The sequence below is a fragment of the Puma concolor genome, chromosome C1 (assembly GCF_028749965.1).
Source record: "Puma concolor isolate L17-30 chromosome C1, mPumCon1.1.hap2, whole genome shotgun sequence".
NCBI lineage: Eukaryota > Metazoa > Chordata > Mammalia > Carnivora > Felidae > Puma > Puma concolor.
The window spans coordinates 214,989,539-215,010,793 of NC_141674.1; the positions used below are offsets into that span (position 1 = coordinate 214,989,539).

Genomic DNA, 21,255 nt, shown 5'->3' on the forward strand with positions numbered 1-21,255 from the left:
TCAGCACCACACTCTCGGTGGCCTGTTCCACAGAGGCTGCCCTTACGGCCTCGTCCCTTCCAATGTCCGAAGCTTGCACCCGGAAGACGGCCAAGGGAGGCAGTTGCCCAGAGCCCAGACACCGTTCTGGCGTGTGGCACTCCTGTGTCTGCACCCAGCTCTCTTGGCGACGCCAGAGTGGTGGAGAGGCCCCCCCCAGGGTCCATCTCGCCCACTCTTTCCTCACTGCCTGTCACCTGGTGCCGTTCAACCGTCCACACTTCTCACCTCCCGGTCGCGGACAGGATCATACCAGTCCCTTGTCCCTGGCTGAGGGATGGCCTTCCACAGTGACCAGAGCGGCCTGGGGCCTCTGGTGAGGCAGGGACACAGCCCTCGAGATGTGCATCCCACCTATCTGCGTTACCCCTTTCCGGGCAGAGCCCTGGGTTCTGAGACCCCGCCCTGAGGGGGGCGGGGTGAAGTGAGACCGGCAGCCAGGCACTGGAGGGGGTGGGGGCCGCGCAGGCTGCGCAGACCCCAGGCTGAGATCGGGGAGGGCCCACGCCTTCAAGGAAGGAAGACTCTGCCGGCCCCTGGGGAGAAGGTCACCCCCAGGGTCACGGGGTCAGGTTTCTGCCTGACCTTTCTGCTCCAGCCTCCGCCTCCCTTACCTGCCTAGGCCCCAGGAGGACTTCCCTGACCCCTCTCTGTCCCTGCTTCCCAAGATCCTTTGACGCCCCGTCATCTCACAGGCACACTGTGGGGTCCCTGCCCGTGAACTCCGCGGGGGTAGGGAGGGCCCGGGCTGCTCCCCGCAGTGTCCTGTCTGGGCCAGGTGGGGGTCAAACCTGAATTGCGGGAGTCTCCTGGGTACCAGGGCTGTAGGTCTCAGTTCAGGGCCCCGTCCTGAGCTCCCCACACTCTGAGGTTACTCCCGGCTGTGGCCGCCCCTGGGTGTCCACTGCCTGCCTTCCCCGCAAACTACAGGTTCCCTCAGGGAGAGCCTGTGCGTGGCTGGTCTCTGGTTCCTTTTAACAGCTCTACTGAGGAATCGCTCAGGGCTCCTGGCTGGTTCAGTCGGTAGAGCATGCGACTCTTCATCTCCGGGTCATGAGTTCAAGCCCCACATTGGGCATGGAGCCTACTTAAAAATAAATAAATAAACAGGGGTGCCTGGGTGGCTCAGTCGGTTGAGGGTCCAACTCTTGATTTCGGCTCTGCTGTTGAGTTCGAGCCCCTCATCAGGCTTGGTGCTGCACAAAGCCTACTTGGAATTCTCTCCCTCTCTCTCTGCCCCTCCCCCACTCTCATTCTCTCTCTCCCTCTCTCTGCCCCTCCACCACTCTCATTCTCTCTCTCCCTCTCTCTGCCCCTCCCCCCCTCTCATTCTCTCTCTCTCCCTCTCTCTCTGCCCTCCCCCACTCTCATTCTCTCTCTCTCCCTCTCTCTCTCTCTCACTCTCTTTCATGCACACTCTCTGCCTCTCCCCTGCTGGCACTCTCTCTCTAAAATAAAATAAAATAATTTTTTAATTAAAGAAATAAATAGCAGCTTTACTGAGGTATCACTGACGTACAATCAACTGTATGTGTCTAAAGCGTACACGGTGATAAACTCTGATAGATGGGAGCATCCATGAAACCATCACCATGAGCAAGAGAGTGAGAAACCATCACCTTCAACAATTTCCTCGTGCTCTCTTGTAATCTCTCCCCCCAACCTCTCCCCCATCATTAGGCAACTTATTTTTCTGTCACCGTAGATTTGTTTGTATTTTCTAGAATTTTTTACTTATAATCATACAGTATGTATTCTTTTTTGTCTGGCTTCTTTCAGTCGGCATAATGAGTTTGAAATTATCCCTGCTATGGCATGTGCTGGTAATTCAGTTCTTTTTATTATGGAGAATTGCATTGTCCAGATATGCCACCTTTGGTATATTTAGCTACTAAAAATAAAGCTGCTGTGAGCATTCATGTACAAGTCTTGGTATGGACATGTTTCTCTTTGGTAAATACTTAGGAGTGGAATGGCTGGGTTATGGGTAGGTATGTTTAACTAAGAAACTGTCCAACTGTTGTCCAAAGTTGACACACCAATGTACATTCCCACCACGATCGCACGAGAGTTCTAGGTGCTCCCTGTCCTCATCAACACTTGACATGGTCAGTCTTGCTAACTAACACATTCTGATAGATCTGTCTCTCATTGTGATCTTAATCCACACTCCCCTAATGACTAATGGTGTTGAATGTCTTTCATGTGATTCCTTGCCATCTGTAGATCTCCTCTGGTGAGAAGTCCATTCAAATCTTTCATTTTTTTTTCATTGAGTTGTTTGTTTTCTAATTTTCCATTTGAGAGTACTTTCTGTACTCACCACGCAAGTTCTTTATCAGCAACTTGCTTTGCAAATAATTTCTCCGAGTCTCTGTCTTGTCTGCTGATTCTTTTCCAAATGTCTTTCAAAGAGCAAAAATTAGGTTGATGAAGTATGGTTTATCAATTTTTTTTCTTTTATGAATCATGCTTTTGGTGTTGTATCTAAGAAATGTTCATTCCCGTTCCAGCACCTGGCAGCCTGTGTGCCCTCATTGCTCAATCAATGTTTGTGAGCTCGGGGGCGGGGGGGTGGGGGGCAGGTCAGGGCAAGGTGAACAGCACGTTGAGGAACTTTGGCCCTAGATGTAGGTTCTGGAAAACATGGCTCCAGAGAGCTGCTTAAAGACCCACTGGGAACAACAAAAAATGCTGATGGTGCCTTGAGATTTTCCAGAAGAAACTGAGGGGGACCAGGTTACAGCTGCAGGAGGGCAGTCTGGGATGGGGAGGTGGGCAACTTAGGAGCTCAGATGCCATTATCTCCAGGCATTTTCAAGAGAAAATGGCATTTCTCTCCCTTCCTTCCTTCCTTCCTTCCTTCCTTCCTTCCTTCCTTCCTCCCTCCTTACTTCCTTTCTTCCTTCCCTCTTTCCCTCCCTCTTTCCTTCCTTCCCTCCTTCCCTCCTTTCTTCTCTCCTTTCTTCTCTCCTTCCTTCCTTCCTCCCTTCCTCCCTTCCTTCCTCCCTTCCGTCCTTCCTTCCCTCCTTCCCTCCTTCTTCTTTTCCTCCTTCCTCCCTTCTTTCCTTCTACCTCCTCTTTATTTCTTTCCCATCTGTCTGTGAGTTAGCTTTATATCTCCTTTGAGAATGGCTTCCTCATTCCCTTTGCGTCATTTCTTTCCTTGGGCCTTCCTGTTTTTTCTATCTGGGTGATCTCTGCATATGGTAAAACACCAGCCTTTCCTGTCCTGTTGCTACAAATCTTCCTCTGAATCATGATTTCCCATGGTTTGTTTTTTTTTTCAGCTGTCTTAAGGTATAATTTACAATATAAAATTGTAAGATATTTAAAGTATACATCACGGCGATTTCATATAGTAGACATTGTGAAAGGCTGCCCTCCATCTAGTTAATTAGCATATCCATCACCTCACATATTTATCTTTTTTTTTTTTTTTTTTTTGGTGAGAACATTTAAGTTCTACTGTCTTGGTAAATTTCAATTATACAATACAGTGTTTTCTACTATCCTCGCCATTAGATCCTCAGAACTTATTCATCTTATAGCTGCAAGTTTGTACCATTTCACCAACCCCTCCCTACTTCCTCTGCTCCATGGAGCCCCTGGCTCTGTTTTCTATCTGTTTCTGAGTTGGACTTTTTCTTTTTTTAAGAATCCACATGTAAGTGGGGTGCCTGGGTGGCTCAGTCAGTTAAGCGTCTGACGTTGGCTCAGGTCATGATCTCACGGTTCATGGGTTTGAGCCCCGCATCAGGCTCTGTGCTGACGGCTCAGAGCCTGGAGCCTGCTTCGGATTCTGTGTCTCCCTCTCTCTCTGTCCCTCCCCCACTCATGCTCTCTCTCTCTCTCTCTCTCTCTCTCTCTCAAAAACAAACATTTAAAAAAAATTTTTTAAAGAATCCACATATAAGTGATACCATGTAGTATTTGTCTTTCTCTGTCTGGCTTGTTTCACTTAGTGTCATGCCCTCAAGTTCCATCCATGGTGTCACAATGGCACAATTTCTTTCTCATGTCTGAATAATATTCCTGTGTGTGTGTGTGTGTGTGTGTGTGTGTGTATACACGTATACGTGTGTGTATATATGTATATATAGAACATATTTCTTGTCCACCTATCCATTGATGGACACTTAGGTTGTTTCCATAACTTGGCTATTGTGAACAATGCTGCAAAGAACATGGGCGTGCATCTATCTCTTTGGTATCCTGTTTTCAATTCCTCTGAATATATAACCAGAAGTGGGAATGCTAAATCATATGGTAGTTTCACTTTTTTTTTTAAACCTCCATTTTCTTTTCTCTTTCTTTCTTTCTTTCTTCTTTCTTTCTTTCTTTCTTTCTTTCTTTCTTTCTTTCTTTCTTAACCTCTGTGGCCTATGTGGGGCTCAAACTCACAGCCCCTAGATCAAGAGTCACATCCTCTACCAACTGAGCCAGCCAGGTGCCCCGTATTATTTTTATAGCAGCTACGCCAATTCCTGTCAAACATGCACAAGGAAAGGTTCCCTTCTCTCCAAATCTTCACCAATACTTGTTATCTCTTGTCTTTTGTGGCTTTGCTTTTCCCTTCCCTGATGATTAGTAATGTTGACCACCCTTTCACATACCTGTTGGCCATTTGGATGTCTTCTTTGAGAATATGTCTATTCAGTTCCTTTGCCTACTTTCTAATCAGATTTTTTGCTATTGAGTTGTATGAGTTCTTTATATATCTTGGGTGTTAACCTCTCATCAGATGCATGATTTGCAAGTACTTTCTCCAATTCTGTAGGTTGCCTTTTCAATTTTTGATGGTTTCCTTTGCTCTGCAGAAGCTTTTTGGTTTGATGTAGCCCGACTTTGTTTAATTTTTTGTTGTTGCCTTTCCTGTGGTGTTAAATTCAAAAAAATTCCAAAAAATTGCCAAGACTAACATTGAGGAACTTACTTCCGATGTTTTCTTCTAGAAGTTTTATGGTTTCAGGTTACACTTCATTCAAGCCTTTAATCCATTTTGAGTTGACTTTGGATGTAGTGTAAGATGAGGGTCAAGTTTCATTCTTTTGCATGTGGAGATTCAGTTTCCCCAGCACCATTTATTGACAAGATTATCCTTTCCCCATTGTATATTCTTGGTTCTTTTATTGTAAGTTAATTCACCATACATATGTGGGTTTATTTCTGGGCTCTCTGTTCTGTTCCATTGATGTAGGTGTCGGTCTTTATGCCAATACCACACTGTTTTGATTACTATCACTTTGTAGTATAGTTTGAGATCAGGAAGGGTGATGCCTCCATCTTTGTTCTTTCTCGAGATTACTTTGACATTTCAGGGTCTTTTATAGTTCCATACAAATTTTGGTGTTGTTTTTTCCTATTTCTTTGAAAAATGCCACTGGAATTTTGATAGTAGAGCCCTTGGGGTGGGGGGGATGGGTAGCCAGCTAAGAACTCTTTCTTTGTTTGCTCTAGTCTGGTCGGTCTCAGGGACACAAGCCCTGTGTAGGCTTTCAGAGCTAGGTGTCTGGGGGGCCCATCCTTTAGGTGGAAGTCTTAAAAGTCAGGGTGCTGGATGTTGGATCAACACTTGGCTCCTTGGGGAGAAGGTGGAGTTGTGAATCCTTCGCAATTGCATGTCACTGTGCCAGGAGTGATGTACGTAATGAGAGTGTATCTCAGACTTTTCAATGTAGATATTTTGTCGTTCTCCTGATGTGTAGTTGTTGCCCAGCTAGTTTCTGAACTTCCTTCAGAGGCAATTGCTCGTGTGTAGCTTTAGAGTCAGGGTGTCCGTGGGAGAAGGTGAGTTCAGGAGTGCCTTCGTTGCCATCTTGGACCAGAACCCCTATGTCTTTTGACCCTGCCAGCCTTTACAAGCTTTGACCAGGCCACCATAGAAAGTTTTCACAAGTCATTCCTCCCTGGCTCGCACGCACTGGCTTTCTCCCCATTGACCTCAGCCTTGCTGTGGGGAAGGGAAGGATCCAGCTTGGTGAGGAAGGGGCAGAGCCAGGCCACCTGCGCCTTCTGGAAGAACTGCCTCAAGCCTGTAAAGACTGTGAGATCTGAGAGGACCTGTCCCTCCCACACTCTTGGCTCTCCTCAAGCTTGTGCGTTCGTCTCAAATTCTAGGTGCCCTGTCTCCTACATGCCTGTGACGGCAGGCTGTGGGGGGAAGCTTTGAAGGAGATAACAATAATGGCATGAGTTAAAAGTCTTTAGTTGGGGGTGACAAAAAAACAACAACAAAAAATTATTGGCACCTGTAACCAAATCAGGGAAGGCAGTGTCACACCAGTATTATATATAATATATTAATAATAATACAATATAATATAATATAATATAATATAATATAATATAATATAATATAATGTAATGTAATGTAATATAATATAATATGCACTTAGGGTGTATATTATCTTCCTAATGCTGCTGTAACAAAGTACCACGAACTTAGTGACTTAAAACAACTCGAATTTATTCTCTCACTCTGTAGATCAGAAGTGTGGATTGGCTCAGCTAGTTTCTCTGCTCAGCATCTTACAAGGTCAAAATCAAGGTGTTGGCCAGCTGGGCTCTTATTCGGAGGCTCTGGGGCAATCTGCTTCCAAGCTCATTCAGACCGTGGGCAGAACGCAGTTCCTTGTGGTTGCAGGACCGAGGTCCTCGTATTCTTGCTGGCTGTCAGCTGGGGCTCACAGAGACCTCTCTCCGGTCTCGGGGCTGCAGGCGGCTCCCTATATTTCAGAACCAGTAAAGGCACACCAAATCCCCCTCACTCCTGGAATCTTCCTGATTTTCCTTTCTGCTGCATTTCCTCGGCTTTGGGACAGGGAAGGTTCTCTACTTCCACGGGCTCTTGTGATTAGATTGGGCCCCCCTGGGTAACACAGACTAGCCACCCTATTTCAAGGTCTGTAACCTTAGTTACATTTGCATCCTTTTTGCCTATAACCCAACATAGGCACAGGTTCTGGGGACTAGGGCATAGATATCTTCGAGCGAGGGACTCTGTTTTGCTGACCACAAGGCCTCTAGAACCATGATGCTGGCCCCATGCAGACTCTGCTGTTTTGCTCTGTGTTGTTCTGTTCTCTCCCACTGCTGAGTGAAGGGGGCGTGGGGTGCATGTGACACACTTTCTCCCCCAATATGTTGAGTCACACCCTCAAAACCCCCATGATCAGAGAGAAAAGGGGTGTCCCTCTCCTAGTTTACTTTGAAACTCCGGAGGGCAGAGCCCTAACTGGCCCAGTGCAGGTCACAGGCCTCTCCCCTGGACTGAGAACACTCTTGAGGCAAGAGAAGGTGTAAGGGACTGTGACTGGCCCGCCCTGGTTGAGAGCCCAGCCGCAAACCAGAGGGGGAGGTCTGTTATCAAAAAAAGGAAGGGGTGCTAAATATAAAACCTACAACTGCTTTCGTGACCATCATAATGCGGTGGCAATTTGAGGAACCCTCAGGGTGCCTGGCCTGGCCACCTCATCACGTTCAGCGCAATCCCACGACGTGCATTGTGTTATTAACCCTTCTGTACCAGGACTGGGTCCCAGCTCCACCACTCACCAGCAGGTTGACCTTTCTCTGGGCCTCAGTTGTCCCCTAAGTAAAACGGGAATGATAATAATAATCTGTGCCTGGCCAGACTATTTAGGCCTGGTGAGGACACAGATGGGAAGGTGTGTGTGAAGCGTCTGTAGGCGTGAGGAGGCCTTTGACCAGAGCCTGGGAGGGATCTCCGAAGCTGAGTCTCACCGGCCCCTCTGGCTCTCGCGCCTCAGTGGTAGCAGCACCAGGGCCGACAGCTTCCTGGCAGACACTGGCGGGAGCAGGGCTGCCCAGAATGCACCTGGCCAGGCTCTGAGCCATGAAAAGGCAGCCATTCAAGGCTGGCTTGGACAGGAGCCGGGTGACGAGAGACAGGGAGCCCTGTGCTCTGGAGAGGAAGGAGGCCTCTGCATGGCCTCCCCGTGGGGCTCAGCTGCCAGGCTGGGAGGGCAGGCCGGCTCTGGGGAAGGAGAGGCGCCGGGGAGGGAAGAGTAAGCTAGTGTTTGAGGCTGAGGGGCTGAAAGGAGGCTGTGTGTGCCCAAGCAGACCGTGGCGGGTGGGGATGTGAGTCATTGGTGGCCTGGGGGGAGGGGCAGCCCAGCTGCCCAGGACGAGGGGGCACAATGCCCACCCGCGTGTGAATGCGCGTCAGTGTGAATTTGAACGTGTGTGCTGGGGGTGGGACTGGGCTCTGCAAAACTGTCTGGGCCGCCCAAGCCTCCCCGGGCTAAGCACACCCCATCATCCCCCGAATGTGCCCAAGGCAAGACAGTGCTTCTCCCTGCCAGGGTGTCCTCCGGGTGGCCGGTGCTGGCAATCCATTCCCTGGCTATTCAACCGATAGGCGTCCGTGCCTCCCCTCCGCTCCCCGGTACTCCCCTGTGTCCGGTTTGGTGCGATCGATGGAGGAGGGACAGACAGACGTGATGCCGGCCAAGGGAGCAAGCACCCACCCCAAGGGAGGGGACATTTGAGCTGGGGTTTGAAAGATGAACAGGAATTCACTCGATTCAGAAGTGGGGAATGCATTTGAGCAGAAGAAAGCTGGGATCTTGGTAAATGGGAGAAGGCCAGGGTGGCTGGAAGAGGGGCTGGGGGTAGATGTGGGTGGTATTAAGGGCCTGTGGGCAGTGCCCAGAGGTTCCTGGAGGCAGGGATGGGCACAGACTCGAGGACCTGGGGGCAGATCAAAAGAGACCATTACTCGTGGATACAGTAGGGACCTGCCTCATCCTGAGGTGGTGCCCGTGGGCCTGCCAGGTGGGGTTTCACCGGTAGCAGGTGAGGTGGTGAGGCAAGGCCCCGCCCTCCCGGGAAAAACCTCGGGTGTGTGAGTGTACGTGTGTGAAGGTACGTGTCTCTCTAGGCGTGTCCCTGTGTGATGAGTATCTGTGTATGTGTGTCTGCGGTTATGTCCAGGTGTGTGTGTGTGTGTGCATCTCTCCAGAAATGTGCATCCCCGTGTAGGGGGTGTCTATGTGTCTTTCTCACTAGGTGCACACGCGTCTCCTGTGTGTACGAATACGAGCGTTATGCGTGCGTCTCTCTGAATGCGCGTGCTCGTGTGTGAACGTGTCCGTGCGTCTGTCTGGCCGCGTGCAGGAGCGCTTCCTCCGTTCCTGTGCAGCCGCTCCACCCCTCTTCTCCCAAGCCTGCCCAGATCCCGGTTCCGGTTCCGAGCCTTTGTGAACCCTGGCTTCTCTTGCAGCTGCCCAGCCCTGCCCTCAACTGACTGGCTCCCACCCACCCCCCACCCCCGAGCCCCGGGTGGCCTTGGCTGACCCCCAGACCAGCCAGTGGGGGCGCAGGCAAGGGAAAAGGGCCAGAGAGCGGCCAGCCCTCCAAGGAGCTGCGTCCACCCTCCACCGGCCAGCCTGGGAGCTCCTCCCTCCCAGGAGAGGAGGATTTGTCAGGAAGCCACGTGGGAACATTGCCCACACAGCCACCCACCCCTCTCTTCTTCCTCCTGGGGCCCCCAGTCTTACAGGTGTGTTTTGGAGGGCGATTTGAGAGTCCAAGGGGATTCGGCACGAGTGAGAAGACTGGCCGGCACCCCTGGCCCTGCTTTCTTGATAACAGCAGCTTCCTTTGAGGGACCTGCCCCTCCAGGTTGTTCCTGTGGGGCTGCTGGTCCCAAGGCCCTGCCCCAACGACCACAAGGGACACATGAGCCGGGTCTAGCCGGTGACAGTATCCAGGCCCCCAGACACGATCGCTGACCCAGGTTTGGGCGTGTGACTGAGGCCAAACCAACGAGAGTCCTTCCCTGGAATTTTATACATGGAGGTTGGGAGGGGAAAAAAACAAAAAACCAAAAACAAAAAAAACACCTCTTTCCTCTGGGATCATCAAGATAGAGCGATAAAGGGCTGAGGCCATCTGCACACCTACCTCTCTCCTACTCCTCATGGAAGGAGCCTGCGGATGTAGAAGAGCCAGGAGATGGGCGGACTATCCAGGGGTGTGGGTTGTGAGGAGACAACAAGAGAGAGCAAGAGAGAGTGGTTTCCCCCCATAGGAGTAAATACATTCCTTTTGCTTGAGCTAGTTTGAGTTGGGCTTCTGTCTCTCACACCCAGAGGAGCCCTAAATGATCTATGTCTCGGCCATGGGCCTGGGTATCCTGGTGAACAGTAACACCCTTGCCTGGCATGAACACTGCTTGCTGTCTCTCCCTGGCTCCCTCAGACCCCACACAGAGGCCGTGGCCACCCTTTCCCACTCTCCTCCAGCTCACAAAACAACCCGAGCTTCCTGAACTGCCACCTGCTGGGCTGGGAAAAGTGAATTCCTCAGCTCTCCCCACCTCTACCCCCACTTTCCTCAACAGCTGCCTCCCCATCCTGGCCTCCTTCTATTCGGGGTCACAGGAGACAGTGTCCCTCCTCTGCCCCTGCTCACACCTGACCAAGGGAGCTGGAACTGGAGGGCTCGATGCCAGTGGATCCCAAACCTGCCTGTACCTCAGAATCATCTGGGAAACTGAAAAAAAAAATACAATTTCCCAGGTTCCACCAGATTCTCTGCAGGCAGGCCCTGAACTTATAATTTAAAAACATCTTCACTGGTCATGGCCATGTTACCTTCTTGGTTGTTCATTCAGTCTTGGCTTGAGCAGCATTTGGCCATCGAAGGACATCTGGGGGTCCCCAGGAACAGGATGTTGTTCATTGTGTTGCTCAGATGGAGCCCCTTTTAACTCCCCCGCCCATCTTCTCTGAAGGCCTTGTGATCTGAGCTTCTCCCTGGCCCGATCTTCCTTTGGGTGCGGGGACTTCCCAGACTCCAGACCAGATCCCCCATGTTTTGAAAACCTTGTCCTCCCTGCCCCCCTGAACTCTTCCTCCCTTCCTCCACCTCCCCACCCCTCTGCCAGCTTCTTCTCGGTCTTTCTCTTCCTCCTCTGTGCTATGTCCTCCTGACTGGGCAGTTCTTCCCAGGATGCCCTGCAGGGTGGTCATCCTCTACAGCAGATGTGGGTGGCCACCAGGGACAGAGGCAGGTGAAGGTGGTAGGCCTCACCCCACACCTCCTCACAGGACGGTAAGTTACAATGAAATCAGTGCCACCCCATCCCTGCCTGGGAGCCTGGGGGAGCCCCACTCTCCATCCTGTGCAGGAAAGCTTCTCTCTGGGTAGATTCAAGGACATGATGGCCGAAGGTCGGCTAACACTCCAGTGAGATCATTGTGTGGGGCACCCAGGACCAATTAGAGAAAGTTCTGGACCCAGGGCACTGCCCTGCTGGGTTGCTGGACTCGTTCAGTCATGGGGAGAGGGGTCTGTGCTGTATTTGTTGCCGAGCACACATCTTCAGGGACACTCTTTTCACTACAGAGGGATGACTTCTAATTCTGATACACCACTGCTAATCAGCAGGCCCTCTGCAAGTGTAGACGGCCACACTCGAAGCACTGGCCATGGCTGCCAGTGTAGGGTAGCTCCTCAGAGTCTTTGACCACGAAAATGGATTCCATCACACACTCACACACATCCCACTGCCGCACTGATGTGATTAAAGCCAGGGCAACGCAGCCTCTGTTCACGGCAGTCTATGTAAGGAGCCCAGGGCTCCCTACACCCGGCGTTCAGGTTCTCTGGGGCCCAAGTCAGCCCCACTTTGTCCAGTCAAAGGCTGACCCAGGACAACCTCTGGCCTTTCAGATGTCTCCCCACACCAGAATGTCTGCAGGTCCTTAGCCTCCCCTCCACCCCCCACCCCTTCCCCCGTCAACGGCCACAATGCTCTTGCGTCAAACCAGCAGGATCTGGATTCCAACCAATTCTAGAGTGTTGGTGGAGCAGATACAACAGAAAGTGGGAATAGGGATGGAGAAAGGGAAATGGCAGAGGAAAAAGGAGCAGGGATGGGGAGGAAAGGAGAGGGAAGGTACACAGGAGGTGTGGGGAAGGAAGAGGGACTGAGGGAAGGGGAGTTTCTCCCACATCAGGGGCTCTCTGAGCTCCCTCTTCCAGGGCAGCGCCTCAGCCTGAAAGAGGGGACGGTGACAGGGACATCTAACCCACCGCCGCTGCATGGGACTCCCTCTGCCTACCCAACTACCTTTCCCATTCCCCCACCATCCCTCCAGGCTACAGACAGACCACCTCCCCATGCCCAGCCCCACCCCACCTCCTGGGACCTGGGTTCTGCAGCTTCCATAGCCTTTGGCCAGGGCTGTGGGCCCCGGAGAAGATTCCATCTGCAGACTGACCTCCCCCTCCTCAGGGCCTTGCTCAACCACCTCAACTGTGGTTTGAGATAATCAGCAGGAATCCGCTGGGGTTCTGCCCACAGGGGCTGGGACAGGTGGAATGAGCCAGACTGGGTGAGCCTCCGAGCGCTTCCTGATAGGGACAGGCCCAAGCAGCCTGCAGGGTGAGAACTGACCAGGGGCTGGCCTGGCTCCCACATCCCCATCCCCCCACCCCACCCCGGGCAGTCAGGGACTATTTAACTTTCATCCGTTTCCCCCCATCCTAGTTCCACGTAGGTACGCACAGATCAAATGAATCCACGATGACAAACTGTTCCTCTCAATGAACCAAATTCCACTGGCAAACACTCAGCTGGCCTTTAGCGTCTCCAGCCATCACCACCCCCTTGAGCCTCAGTGGGTTCTGGGGCCTTTGGGTCAGGCCAAATATTAACAATACTATCAACAGCAGCCAACCTATCATAATGCCACCGTGTAGGAGACACTAATCTACGCACTTCGCATGCGTCATCTCGCGTAACCCTGTGCTGGCAGGAAATTGAGGTCTCAAGGGGATAAGCCACCTGCCCCTACTGACAGCCCGGAAGTGTAGAGCCCTGACCCCACCCCCACCCCTCCAGTCTCAGAACCTGGGCTCCAAGCCCCTTCCCAGGGGCAGCTGTGTCTGCCCCTCCCAGGCACCTGAGGAAACCCCATAGCTTCTGGGTGAGAGGTCAGTGCTGACCCTGGATGGGATGTCCTTGGCCAGGCTTCCCTGGCCCTCCCTCCAGGCCACACTTGCAAGGTGAAGGGGCAGAACCCAGAAGCCTGGGCAGTGGAGTGCAGCGCCGGGTGACCTGTGGGACAGGTGGCCAGTGGGGCAGGGGCAGGCAGCCAAGCCAAGGAGGGGCTCCGGGCTGCAGGTCAGACCCTCCTCTGCTCCTTCCCTACTTGGGAGGGGCCATTAGAAACAGCACTGGCCCCAGGGTTCTTGACCGGAATTTTGCCTGGAAGGCCCTTCACATTCCCTGATTGGAACTTGCAACATGCCGGCAAATTCTATCAAATCTTGGGTTTTTCCTCCTCCTCCAAGGGCCTCTGGAGCCTTAAAGAAAGAGCTGGGGGCTCCTGGCTGGTTCTGTCAGAAGAGCATGTGATTCTGGATCTCAGGGTTGTGAGTTTGAGCCCCATGTTGAGTGTAGCGATTACTTAAAAATAAAATCTTAAAAAATAAATAAAGAGGCTCCTCACCCCAGGCCCAGGGTCCTAGGTTTAGGGCCCAGCTTGGCAGGCACGGCCTTATCAGAGTTCCTACCTCCAGCCTCTAGACTCAGGGACTTCCCGGCCTCCCTAGGGAACCCCTTGGCAGGAAAATAACTCCCTGCCACTGCTGTCCCCTGGAGAAGGGCTCAGGGGCCTGCTTCTCGGGCCAGCCAAGCCTTCTGGCTTTGTTTGCTATGAGACCTGACCCACTGGGTTTTCCCCCCTCTGGGCACCTCTATTTCCTCCTTTGTAACTGGGAATAAAATAGTACACGCCTCTAGGATTAAGTGATTCATGTGTGAGCCTAGAATCATGCTTGGCATATTGTAACTGCTTGATGAATGTTAGCTACTATTTATTGCACTGTTAAATGCCTCCATTTCAATTCTATGGGCATTTTCTGAGGTCCTGCTGTCAGCTCGGCCATGGGACCTCATCACGGAGCAAGACTAGAACAGACCGGTGTGCAACGGCCAAACCAGCAGAGGTTTTTACCTGCTAGACGATTCTGGAAGTCACCCGGATGGAAACACCCATCTCCCCAGACCCTGCTGAGCCAAGAATTCCCTTCTGTGTCTTCTGTCACTTGAGCCCACTCCCTAGGAATCGCTGGGTCTGGCACACACACAAGCAGATTAATAAAGGCTGGGGACAAAAAAGGGGTTTGAGTGAAATATTTGTTGATGGATGAAAAGAGAGACGGTTGGGGCCAGGCAAGCAGGCCTTCCCTTGGTAGTGAGGGGAGCCCTCTGAGGCAGGAGGGACCCCAGAGGGGGAGAGGGCCTCCACTTTGGGGCACAGAAAAAGGTTTCCAGAGCGGTGGCCCCTGACACGGCCCAGCCTAGCCTCCTGGGGCGTCTTATCTCACAGACATTGCCCCCCCTGCAGCCCCTCTCCCTTGCAGACAAGCCCTAGGCGGCTGGCCCAGGGGCCCCAACAGCAGGGTGCAGGGAGGCCTGCCTGGGAAGGGGGAATGGGGAGAAGGCAGAGGGAATCGGAGGGGGAAAAGGAAGCTTTGTCTTCCTCTGCCTCCCCTACCACGGAAAAAAAGTCCTAATAGGGCCAGAGGGAGCCGGTGGGGACCGCGGGGCGCCAGGAAGGTTGCAGGTGGGTGGTGTCCTGGTTCACAGTCTTCCAGAAGGGCCGACGACCCCATGGAAGCTCCGCGGGGGAAACCGAGTACCCGGGGACAGAGGTGACGGGAGCGATCCTCGTGGGCTCCGAGGTCCCCACTCCCGGTCGGGCCTCGGGTTCCGCCTCTAGGAAATGGGCCACGGGCGCTCGCCGCAGTGCGGAGGGCTGGCCCGGCGGCCGAGGGGCTGGAGGGCCGGGGGCGCCGAAGGGGTTAACGCACCTGGGCCGCCGCCGCCCCTCCCGGTCCCTCCTCCGGCCGCGGGGAAGTGGAAAGTCGCGGCGGGGGCGCGGCCCGGCCTTCGCTCCCGCCCGCCCCGTCCTCGTCCCCGCCCGCCGTCCCCGAGCCGCGGCGCCCAGAGCTGCGACCCGCGCGCCCCGCTCCGCCGCCGCCCCGGCCCGGGCCGCCATGTCTCTGTGGTGAGTGGGGGACCCGGCCGGGCCGTCGGGCGGGGGGCCGGGCCGGGGGGCGCGGGGACCCTGGGCTCCCTCCCCCGAGATCCGGGATGCACGGGGGTGGGGGGGAGCCGGGCGGCTCTCGGGGATGGGAGGATGCCGCGCCGGGTGCCCCGGGGCTGGCCTCAGTTTCCCGGGACGGACGGGCTCGGCGGCGGCGGCCGGAATGCCCGGGGGTGCGCGGCGCCTGCACCAGCCGGACGCGGCCGGGCTCCGCGGAGCCCGTGCGCGCTGCCGTCGCCTGCGGCCCCTCGGCTCTGCCCGGCCCGGGCCCCGCGGCACCCTGAGCCCACCCCGGGACCCCGGGCTTTGGGGACTCAAGGGCTCTCCGGCAGCCCGGTCGCGTCCCCCGTTCTGAGGGCCTCCTGCGTCCTGGGCGACCGCCGTCCTCTCCCCGCTTCCCCCGCCCCGAGGGGCTTTCCTTCCTCCGGGGAGCTCGGGCCTCCAGCCCCACTCCCCCTGTCCCCTTCTCTTTATTCCCCCGAGGGACTTTAGTCCTACAAATGGAGTGGAGCGGTGCAGGTGGATAGGCCTGGGCAGAGGGGCCTCGCCCGCATCCCCTTCCCCTGGGGAGACCCCCCCTGGACTTCCTCCAGTCCCGACCTCCCCCACTCAGGGGAAGGGGTGTTTCGCTGAAACGCCTGGGGCAAGAGACCCTGACCCAGAACATTCTGCCGTCCCCCTTGGGAGGGTCGAGTCCTGGGTCACACCCCCCACTCCAGCACCTGGGGTGACCCAGTCTTCCTCCTACCCCATAAACGGGAACCCTTGGGACTCCATGGGAAAACATCGCTCCAGGGGGCTCAGCATTTACCAGCCCTGGGTGCCTGAACCTTCAACTAGCCAGGCATGAGGGCCACCCCCAACTTCTCCAGCGTCCCTGTAATGCCACATTGCAGTCTATTTCTTCCATTTGCCCTGCGGCTCCCCCTCTGGAGGTTGGGGCTGTCTTCCTCTTGGCCTGGCCCTGCGACGCCACACTTCTGGACTGCCTGTGTCCCCAAAGCCCCCAGCCCCTGTGTCTCCACAAGAGAGACCAGGCCAGGAGGCCTAGCCACCTCCAGAGTGTGAGCTGAGGAGAGAGGGTCCTGGGGCCCCAGGGCTCAGGCCCCCTGCCTTGGGCCTGCCAGCACCTCTAGCAAAAAGCTCTAATTTCTGCTTCCGAAATGGGTGTGGTAGGAGCTCTGTGGACAAAGAGGGTCCCTGGAGAGTGGAGGTCTGAATGTGTTCCCTTCCCTGGGGAGGCAGAGCTGGGGGAACGCCATCTCTCCTAGCGGGAGAGTGGGGCCCAAGCTGAGCAGAGCCGGTAAGAGGGCAGGAGACCCCTGTCCCATTCTCGGGCCTCGCTCAGCCATGAGGGCAGCTATTGTGCGTTGGATCAGATGGATGGGGTGGAAGGGGAAGGGACAGGCTTCTTCAGGTCCCACGTTAGAGACTCTCCCTGGTGTCCCCCCAGAGGTTCCTGAGCTCCCAAGCTGTAGAGCGGGTGCTGTCTCTGCCCCCCAGGATGGTTCACCCCAATGGGTCATGAGGTTTGCACAGAGAAATGAAAGCAAACCGGGTGCCTTGCCGGGGTCGGGGAATAGGCAGAAGTCTCCACCAGAGGTCGTCCTTGTAGACGCACAGCATCCCCGGACTGCATACCCACTGTGTGCCAGGCACATTAGATAGCACTCCAATTCCTTGCTGTTATCCTCATGCCGGGGAAAAAGAAATGACAGTTTGGAGAGGTTAAGGGGACCCACTCAGAGTCACTAAGCTTATAAGTGGCAGAGCCAAGATTTAAACCCCTGCAGCCTGACTCCACAGTGCTTGTGCTTAAACTTCGTGCAGCGAGGTTGCCCTGGTCCTGGAAGAGGGAAGTCAGGGTGGGGGAGAAGGCAGAACCCTCCTCTGACCACTCGGGCCGCAGGACCTGAGTCTGTGTCCAGGCTCCACATGCCCATCTGGGACTGCAGCTCCGAACAAGGCTGCTGGAGAGTCACAGGGGACTCACCCCTTCCTCTCTCCTCTGAACCACCCTCCATCCCCTCACCCCTAGGAAGAAAACCGTCTACAAGAGTGTGTGCCTGTCCCTGGCCCTGCTGGTGGCCGTAACGGTATTCCAGCGCAGTCTGACTCCCAACCAGTTTCTGCAGGCACCCCCGCCCCCCACTCTAGAGCCACAAAAGGCTCAGAAGCCAAGCGGACACCTGGTGAACCCCAACAGTTTCTGGAAGAACCCGAAGGACGCCGTAGCCCCCACGCCCATGGCCTCACGAGGGCCCCAGACTTGGGACATCAACATCACTAACTGCTCGGTCAATGTCAACTTGACCCACCAGCCCTGGTTCCAGGGCCTGGAGCCACACTTCCGGCAGTTTCTGTCCTATCGCCACTGCCGATACTTCCCCATGCTGCTGAACCACCCGGAGAAGTGCCACGGTGACGTCTACCTGCTGGTGGTGGTCAAGTCGGTCATCACGCAGCACGACCGCCGCGAGGCCATCCGCCAGACCTGGGGCCGTGAGCAGGAGACGGTGGGCAGGGGCCGCGGCGCCGTGCGCACCCTCTTCCTGCTGGGAACGGCCTCCAAGCAGGAGGAGCGGGCCCACTACCAGCAGCTGCTGGCCTACGAAGACCGCCTCTACGGCGACATCCTGCAGTGGGACTTTCTCGACAGCTTCTTCAACCTGACCCTCAAGGAGATCCACTTCCTCAAGTGGTTTGACATCTACTGCCCCAAAGTTCACTTCATCTTCAAGGGCGACGACGATGTCTTCGTCAATCCCCCCAACCTGCTCGAATTTCTGGCGGACCGGCAGCCACAGGAAGACCTGTTTGTGGGCGACGTCCTGCAGCACGCCAGGCCGATCCGCAAGAAGGACAACAAATACTACATCCCGGGGGTTCTGTACAGCAAGGCCAGCTACCCGCCGTACGCGGGCGGAGGGGGCTTCCTCATGGCCGGCAGCCTGGCCCGGCGCCTGCATCACGCCTGCGACACCCTGGAGCTGTACCCCATCGACGACGTCTTCCTGGGCATGTGTCTGGAGGTGCTGGGCGTGCAGCCCACGGCCCACGAGGGCTTCAAGACTTTCGGCATCTCTCGGAACCGCAACAGCCGCATGAACAAGGAACCCTGCTTTTTCCGCTCCATGCTTGTGGTGCACAAGTTGCTGCCCGCCGAGCTGCTGGCTATGTGGGGGCTGGTGCACGGCAACCTCACCTGCTCCCGCAAGCTGCAGGTGCTCTGACCCCGGCCCGACCACCGGGCCGGGCGAGGGCAGGTGTTCCTGAGCCCCAGAAATCATGGGGCCGGAGCCGCAAAGCCAGGACGTGGTCTGTGGTCCCCTGCAGGGAGCTGGAGGGTTTGGGCCGTGTGCGCCCCTGGGTGTGATGGGGTGCAGTTAGCCGGAAGGAGGCCTCCCTGCGCGGACACTCCCCAGAAAGTGGAGCTGAGGCCCAGGACCGTTGGGAACTGCCCGGACCGCGGGAGGATCATCTTGGGAACCAGGCCACCGGCCACTGGTCGCCCTCCTAACCTGGGTGCCCTGCTTGGCTCCCTGTGACCTGGTGGAGGCCCTGGCGGTCTCTGAAGGAAGCCGGTGCTCAGGTACCCGGGTTAGGCCTGACCCCGGACGGGTCTGTGGCGGCCCTCTCTTCTTCACAGAGAAGATTCTCGTTCTCCCATGAAATGCCTCAGTCTCCCCCCGCTGGGCCCAAGCAGCCCTTTCAGGAGAAGCTCAGCCCTGTGCAGGCTCACAGGCCCCCCCTTCCCCCACAGTCCCTGCCCCTGGGTCTCCAGGAGACGGAACCTCAGAAGGCCCTCAGCGCCGCCCCCGCCCCCCAGACCCGCCTGGAGTTGCTGCTCAGTGTCTGCTCCCAGGTGGCCTGACTCCTGGCCGTGGCCTGTGATGCTCCATCCGCCCCTGTCTGGACGCGCGGCTGGCCGCTCCGACTACCTCAGCGATCCTCAGAACCTCCGGGCAGGCCGCAGCCCCCCCACCCCCCGCCCCTGACACAGGGCCAGAGAGCAGTGCTCCAGCCCCCCGCGGTCACGGTGCTGCCCCACCGGCCCAGGGCCCTCGTGCGGTCCCACTGAGGCCTGGCTCCCCGGCCGGAAACCAGCTGGTTTGGCCCCGGAGATGGACGTTCCTCTATTACTGTGAAGTTTTATTTATGAAGAATCTGGAAGGAGAGAGTGCCAGGCCTCAGGAGATGGTGGTATTCTTCCCTCCCCTTCCCTCATTCCAGCAAGAGTCCACCTCCCTCGGCCACTCGCCTCCCCCCAGAGCACCTCCGTGCCCGTCACAGCGCCCCCCCCCGCCCCCCCCCCCCCCCCCCCCCCCGCCCAGAACCCTGCCCTCCCTGCATGCCTACTTCTCCAGGGCCTGAGCAGACCAGCGTGTGCCCCTGGGAGGGGATGGAGGGACCCTTGTGTTCCACCTCGCCCGGGGCCGGGGGTCCTTGTGGATGGGTGCAGAAGGATGCCACCTCATTTCTCAGGGTGGAGTCACCTGGGAAGCGACTGCGGGATCAACTCTGTTTTCTCAATAAAAGGAGGTGGTTGTTTTCTGGTGTGAAACTTCCTGTCACCATTTCCATCAGAGAGTGTCCGGGGCCCAGGTTGCCAGAGATTTCTGAAGACACGGCTTGTTCCTCCCTCTTGCTGGTGGGTACACAGCACCGCTTGAAGGGCTTTAGAGGGATGTGGGTGCCAGCATTAAAGCAGAGACCACAGAGAGACGCCCCCTGGACGGGGCGCTGGAGGGGAGAAGCATGCCGGCTAATGGTGCATTCCCGTGGAGGCTGATGCGCCCGTGAGCGGGGTCGGGTGGGGGTGTGCACGAGCTCGCGGGCTCCCCGATGTCCCTTGGGTCAACCTGGAAGCATCGATACGGTTGACGAGAAGCACTGAAACAGTGGCTCCGTGGGGTCCGGGGTTGGTGGTACAGGGGACTGCAGGGTATGGGGAACCTTGGCCTAAGTTGCTTACCTCTAGGTTGGGGAGAGCAGCTGTCCCCAGAAGAGTCGCCGGGGCCCTAGTGAGCAAACCAGCCGCTCCCTGCCTGGGCCCAGCTCCAGGCATCACGGAGTAGGTCAGATGCCCCCGGCTGTCTACACTGGGCCTCTCCTCCAGGGAAGTGGAAGGAATGGCTGGGTCCTAACGTAACACAACATCTAGGAGTGCAGAAGGGGGCACGGGACTAAACGGCTGTCCCTCGCGGCCCCGGCTGCCTGGGTCCAAGCCCCCAGAGGGAAAAGGGACACGGCAGCTCTTCCTCCTCTGCCCAGATTTTCCCGTGTCTCAGACGACCAGCTGCATAAGTTGAAGGGCCCAGTGCAAAATGAAAATGCAGGGCCCCTGGTTTTAAAAGTTAAGAATTTCCAGTTTGCCACAACAGAGGGTTAAACCAAGCACACAGCCTGCTGAGCACAGGTCACACCCCCAAGTTGTCAGCCCCCTGTGTCCCTCATACCCTGTGAAGCCAGGGGCTCCAGAAAGCAGAGGGGGGCAGTAGGTCCTCTGTCTAACCCGAGCTCAGTCCACAGAGGACAGGGGCATCAGGGAGGGACACCCAGGAGACTGGGAGATGGAAGGTGGAAGCGACGAGCCCTGGGCAGGGTTCCAGGGACAGCACTGTGTTCGGCTAGGACCTGAAGAATGAAGTTTAGAGCTAGAGGAGGTCGTTGTACCTGAAGCAGAAAAGAGCTCCTCTCCGGGGGTGCTAGGGTGGGGTGTGAGAAGGGACAGGAGGGGCGCCTGGCTGGCTCAGTCAGTTTAAGTGTCCAGACTCTTGGTTTTGGCTCAGGTCATGATCTCACAGTTCGTGGGTTCGAGCCCCAAGTCAGGCTTCGCCCTGACAGCGCAGAACCTGCTTGGGATTCTTTCTCTCCTTATCTTTCTGCCCCTCCCCCACTCACACTTTGTCTCAAAATAAATAAACTTTAAAAAAGAAAGAAAAGAAAAACGGACAGGAGCCTGCGAGGGAGGTAGGGCCTAGTCTCAGGCCTGCATTGCAGGAAGATGTTCAGACTTGATCTTGAGAGCAAAGGGACAAGGTGCAGGGGCCCTGGGTGTGCACCCCCTTCCTGTGGGCCCCGTGGACCTGAGGCTTTAAGCGGAGACTGCACTTCCCAGCATGGG

General features: G+C 55.8%; 1 protein-coding gene across 1 annotated transcript; it reads left to right on the forward strand.

Annotated features, from left to right (window-relative positions):
* Positions 1-14,987: 14,987 nt before the first annotated feature.
* B3GNT7 (UDP-GlcNAc:betaGal beta-1,3-N-acetylglucosaminyltransferase 7) lies at positions 14,988-19,692 on the forward strand. Its single transcript, XM_025912685.2, has 2 exons — positions 14,988-15,089; positions 17,167-19,692. The coding sequence occupies exons 1-2, from the start codon at positions 15,079-15,081 to the stop codon at positions 18,359-18,361; spliced, it is 1,206 nt and encodes a 401-aa protein (XP_025768470.1). The 5' UTR covers positions 14,988-15,078; the 3' UTR covers positions 18,362-19,692.
* The last annotated feature ends 1,563 nt before the right edge of the window (positions 19,693-21,255 follow it).